This window comes from Lactuca serriola, chromosome 5 (assembly GCF_051521515.1).
Source record: "Lactuca serriola cultivar US96UC23 chromosome 5, Lser_US96UC23_V15, whole genome shotgun sequence".
NCBI classification, from domain to species: domain Eukaryota; kingdom Viridiplantae; phylum Streptophyta; class Magnoliopsida; order Asterales; family Asteraceae; genus Lactuca; species Lactuca serriola.
The window spans coordinates 321,907,194-321,913,218 of record NC_136412.1 but is presented as its reverse complement, the minus strand read 5'-3'; the positions used below and the strand labels follow the sequence as shown (position 1 = coordinate 321,913,218).

Genomic DNA, 6,025 nt, shown 5'->3' with positions numbered 1-6,025 from the left:
ACATTTAACTCCTCGAAGCTAACACCTTGCTAAATTATTATTTATTTTTGCTACAATAAAATAATATAAAATATAAATTTACCTTTTGGGGTTCAGGGTTCGTTATTTATTTACTTAATTTCAAACGGGATGTTACAATCTCTCTCTCTCTCTCTCTCTCTCTCTCTTCTCTCTCCCATGTATCCACTGTATCTCTTCCCTTCCATCGATCATATTTGTCCTCACTTAATCGACCACCTCTACTTCCATCAATGATCAACGCTGGCTACCAATCAACCATCCTTAATATCCAGATCACTGACGAAGAATTTACAAACCAATAGATCAACATCAATCGTGTTAATCTTCGATTGCGATAGTCGAATCCCTAAATCGCCCGATTCATCATCATCGATTCATCGAGATTTATCAAGTGTATGTAAGCATCGATTTGTCATCATTGATCATTGCATGGTATTGGAAAGTCAAGCATATAACCATGGAAATTCATTTAGGTATCGATTCATCTAGATTGTAACTATTCTTCCAGCTCCAATCTGATCCACACTACTCTCTTCCCTGGCGACGGTATTGGTCCCGAGATTGCTGAATCCATGAAACATGTCGCAAAAGTTCTAAATTCATACTCATATTATTGCATATACTTGTAAAAGTATTGTGAGGTTATGACTTTTTCCTGTTTAATTTTCCATTGTGTCGTTTATCTTTCTCTACACTTATATTATGCTTAAGGTTTAAGCGTTTCATCACTTTAAACTTTTATGCCGTTTTCTTTATGAATTCCATAAAAGTTAATAACTGTCAAATTCCTTTTGCACCAATTAATATAGTTCAAGCAAATTTGCACTTTCTTTGTTAGAGACCTTAAATTTTGTTGGCAATGAAGCATTTAATTAATAAACTACCGATGAAACTTTACGCCCGTATCTAATTTGCTCTTCAAATTATGAACCTATTGAATTCATGGGGAAATGGCTATAAATTCGATTCAACAACAAATAATGTTAACTCTATAGTGATATTAGGAAATATCACTATAGAGTTAACATTCTTTGTTGTTGAATCAAATTTGTACTTATTCATATATGAATATGCGTATTCATATATAAATACCATAGGGGGCGTTGAGGGTGTACAAAGTGGGAAGCTGCATAGGGCCTAATTTTTTTATTATATATTTTTATTTAAAAATAACAACTTATAATAATGATAAGGACCATTTTTTTCTAGTTCATCCTGAGCCTTTAAAAATATTTAATTTTTCAGGACCGGCCTTGATAAATACATTTATTAATATATATTCATATATGAATATGATCTGTTTTGTCAGTCCGGTATGTTGGAGCGCTTAAACGACAGATTCGAAATGAATTGTCCATATTCATTCCCTCGTTGTCAACCTTTTTTTTTCTCAATTGAATCATTCTCTCTCTCTCTCTCTCTCTCTCTCTCTATATATATATATATATATATATATATATATATATATATATATATATATATGTGTGTGTGTGTGTGTGTGTGTGTGTGTGAGAGAGAGAGAGAGAGAGAGAGAGAGAGAGAGAGAGAGAGAGATATGGCCAAAAAGTAGCATGATTGTTTGAGCATTTTGAGAGTTTCTTTCAATTAGAATTGGTCAATTGTGATTTGGTACACTTGAAGGTGAATGTATAAACATGGCATTTTTTTAATTTGTGGAGTGATGATCCACCATTCAGTAAATACTTAGTCTGCACAATTGATTTTCTAGCACTTGGTTGTATTTTCTAATTTGTGAAAACTATTTCGAGTACAGAATGCTATAACTGTTGCCATATCATTGTCAAGATAATAATTTATTTGCAATAAATCTGAAATATAACAAATTATAGTACTTGAAAAATTGATGTGCACAAATTTGTTGGGGGTCCCAAAATATTAGTTTTCAGCATGTCGATGATTATGAGGGACGTCGACACACGCGCAAAAGTGGATCATTTTCTACTTTGCTACCGCTGGGAAACAAAGCATCGATCATGGACGGCATCACTATGGAAGCCACGTGGCATCTTTGACTTACAGAAAAACTTTAACCGATTAATTGGTTAATTTATAGACAACAAGGCATCATGAAGCTCAAGTCTTCAATTCGAAATCATTCAATTACGTATTTACTGAATTTATCTCAATTATACTGAAATACACGAAAAAAAAAAAAAAAAAAAAAACTCGATTTTGTCTAGCAATCTACTGAATGAGAAAGCTTTGCCATTGATCATGCTGTTATATGTCCTATAGTTTTGATTTTATTTTCTAAATCTTGTTTGTTTGGTAATATATACCTGGTTCGATGCAAATTTGACATGTTTTTTTTTCTTAATTCTTACAAACATCATTGGAGATAGAGATCTTTATTTTCGTTTTAATTTGTCCGGTAATAAATATTTTAATGAAGTTAATGTAACTCTTCTTGTTATTCTGTTTAGTCTTGGAAATAATATTTCATTTTTCCAAAGAAAATCGATGTTTTTACTACATATTACCTTAGAAAATAGACGTACTCTATAAATAATAAAAGTCTAGTTTTTGTTTACTGCAAGATTTTTAATAATGAAAAATATATCATATATTAGTATAAATATGTTTAATGGTACCAGCCATTCTTCTAAGCTATGGTTTATATCTAAAACTAGAGGTCATATACTTCAGATTTATTTAGATCATTAGTCATTACCTTTATCACTCACAAATTAACTGATCATAATAGATATTGCATGGTAGTTATAGAAATCTTGTTTAAATGATCAGTATCGTACATATGCTATAAACCCAACAAAAACCGTTATTTAAAAATCATCTAATAAGTTAATATAAACTCGCTCCCATGGAAATCAAAACCCTCCCAATCTCAAAAGACAAAAAGCCATCAACACTCGCATACTCCATCTGTTCTGGGAACAGCCACTGGTCGTCCCACCTGCTCACCGTCACAAACGCCGGCATCTCCGGTTCCTTTTGCAGCACCACCTTCGCCAACGACTTCAACCCTAATACATGCATGTTTTTACCATAAACCTGCGCTGCCAGCCACCCCAAGTCCACCACATTCGCAGCCAATCTTAGTCCATCCTCCGCCCGTCCCAGGGCATACTGTCGCACCATTTTTTCGATACTATCATGGATGCGAACACCAGTGAAGGTGTAGCTAGGGTTATTGAGAAAGTCGATAAGCGACTCAGGGATGTATGGTGAGTGGATGATTTGAAAGACGAGACAACGGTGATCGACACATAACTGTAAGATGGCAACACAGTTTTCAACTCCACGCCGGTAGGAAGGGTGCCACTCGACATCCAGGCCGATTACTAGAGGATGGTGGTGACCGTTGTTATTCTCGGTGGTTGCAGAGATCCAGGAGGTGACAGAGTTAGGATCTTTGGTCACGGTGGTGTAGATGTCATGTTCGTAGAAAGAGATGTTCTTCGTGTGGGTGGTGTGGTAGGACCACCGTCGCCTACCATTGATCACCATGAGAGAGAGAGAGAGAGAGAGAGAGAGAGAGAGAGAGAGAGAGAGAGAGAGAGAGAGAGAGAGAGAGAGAGAGAGAGAGAGAGAGAGAGAGAGAGAGAGAGAGAGAGAGAGAGAGAGAGAGACTACCTGCATATGTGGGAGAGATAAGTGAAGCATTTATAATAAGTTAAAAGAAAACAGTATTTAGGGGAACATAATATATAAGTAGAAAATTAAAGTTTTATAAATATTTAATCCCCGTGGAGTTACATTTTATCAATCCAATATTATTCTTTTGGTAATTTTAATGAAGTGAGGAAATATTTGGCTATATATGTTTTTTTTCAAAACCTAGCCAACACTTTTAATGCTTTTATTATAAAATAGGTTAAAAACTTAAATATACCAAAAAAATATAGTCTTTAATCATAAATTTTCAAATACTTTTTTGTAATTAATATTGTAAATGGTTCCAAAATATAAGAAATGTCATTTTATTCATTATAAATGAGGAAAATATTATAATGTACCATGAAACATTAATTTCGATAGACGGAATATAAGAACAATAATAATACACAATAGTACCATTTAACTGCTATAAAAAATCCCAAAAAAATATGTTAATCTACAGAGTTGTATATATGCAAACATAAAAAATTATAACGTATAACTCAAAAAATAAGGAATAAGTATCTCACAATTAGAAAACATTGTCTTTTCCTACGGAATAACTACGAAATAGCTATGGATGTGGGCCCATAGTTATTTCGTAGCTAATTAGCTACGGAATAGCTACCGATGCAAATCCGTAGCTATTTACCTACGGAATGGCCACGGAATACCAACGGATACTAATTACCTACGGATTAGCTACGGAGTATGCTTTTTGTTAGAATTCTGTAGCTAATCCGTAGCTAAGTAGCTACGGATTTTTCTTATTTTCAATTTTTCGGGTACCAAACGTCGTTTTCTTCACTTCGTTTTTTTCACACCTCTACTATACATGATTATCTTTTTTTTTTCACCAACTTGTAGCTATTAATATCATTCATAAAATCATGTGCCTCTTCGGGATCAAGTACTCGTTTCACAGTTTAACATTGTAATGCATATACTTTTCACCAACTTGTGATGGATTATGTTTGTGTATATATATATATATATATATATATATATATATATATATATATATATATATATATATATATATATAATGAGTTGTGGTATATGTGTACGTGTATGTGTGTATGTATAAGTGTTTGTGAGATGTATGTGTACATATTCATAAGCATTATAATGTTAAACCATTAAACAAGCAATGATCCCGTATGTGTACACGGCTTTATAAATGATATTAATAGCTATAAATTTGTGAAAATATAGATAATCATGTATAATAGAGGTGTGAAAAAAAACGGAGCGAAAAAAACAACGTTTGGTGCCGGAAAAATCAAAAATAAGAAAAATCCGTAGCTAATCCGTATCTAATTAGCTACGGATTTTTCTTATTTTCGATTTTTCGGGCACCAAACGTTGTTTTTTTTCTTCATTTTTTTCACATCTCTACTATACATGATTATATGTATTTTTACAAAATTAATATCATTCATTAAGTCGTACGCACATACAATATCCATTACTCGTTTAATAGTTTAACACTATGATCATTCTTGACTGAGGAAACCTTCGATTTTCCTTTCAAATCTGTTGAAGATTTTGGATTTTGAGTTTGAACAGAATTGGATTTAGAATGGGGTTGAGAAGAATTAAAATGAGAGAATTTAGACTGAGAAGTTTTCTTGACTTGAGGTTCTAAGTGACTCTTTTGTTTTTGGTCATTAGTGGGACCGAACCTAGAACCTTGGTAGCTTTTGCTCTCGGAACCGAACCTATGCTTTCGGTAGCTAATGTTCTCTGAATCGAACCTTTCCCTTCGGTTGTTTTCTTGCGGTCTTACAACACTTTTCTCTGACTTTGAATTTTTGTCATGATAAGAGAAATGGGCGTTTTGAGATCGCCAAAACTGTTTTCGCTCTGAGAGATTCTTCTTGTATCTCAGATTCCTTTGCTGCTTCTGATCTTTCACTTGCTTCGGCTGTCGGTGAATGTTGGCTTTTTGCTTTTGCTTCCTGTCAGCCGGTTCACTTTTAACAGATGATGTTTCGATTGTAGGAGTAACTTCTTCTACATGAACTTCTTTTGCACCACTAGTACTTGGCACATCGAAGTTGTCAGGCTTGTTTAGAGGCTCTGGCACATATCTGCCTTTGGTTTTCCATGACGTCCGCTCTGACAGACCAACGGTTTCGTCAGCATTATCTATAGGAGCAGACCAGAAAAATTCATCACAGCCATCTGCATTATCTTCGTTTACTATGGCGGTGAGTTCGGTTGTCTGATGTTCGGTTACTCCTGTGACCTTATACACCTGATTTGGTGTTGTTCTCACCTTTTGGTATACTACAGCCTTTTCTTCAAGAATCGGGGACTTATTTTGGGACAATCGAGCAAACTCCACTGAATTTTCAGAAAT

At 34.2% G+C, this 6,025-nt stretch overlaps 1 protein-coding gene across 1 annotated transcript; it reads right to left on the bottom strand.

Annotated features, from left to right (window-relative positions):
- Positions 1–2,844: 2,844 nt before the first annotated feature.
- On the bottom strand, positions 2,845–3,510 carry LOC145050901 (3'-5' exonuclease-like). The gene has a single exon (XM_078999089.1). It carries the CDS (start codon positions 3,508–3,510, stop codon positions 2,845–2,847), a length of 666 nt encoding a protein of 221 aa, XP_078855215.1.
- Positions 3,511–6,025: the final 2,515 nt, after the last annotated feature.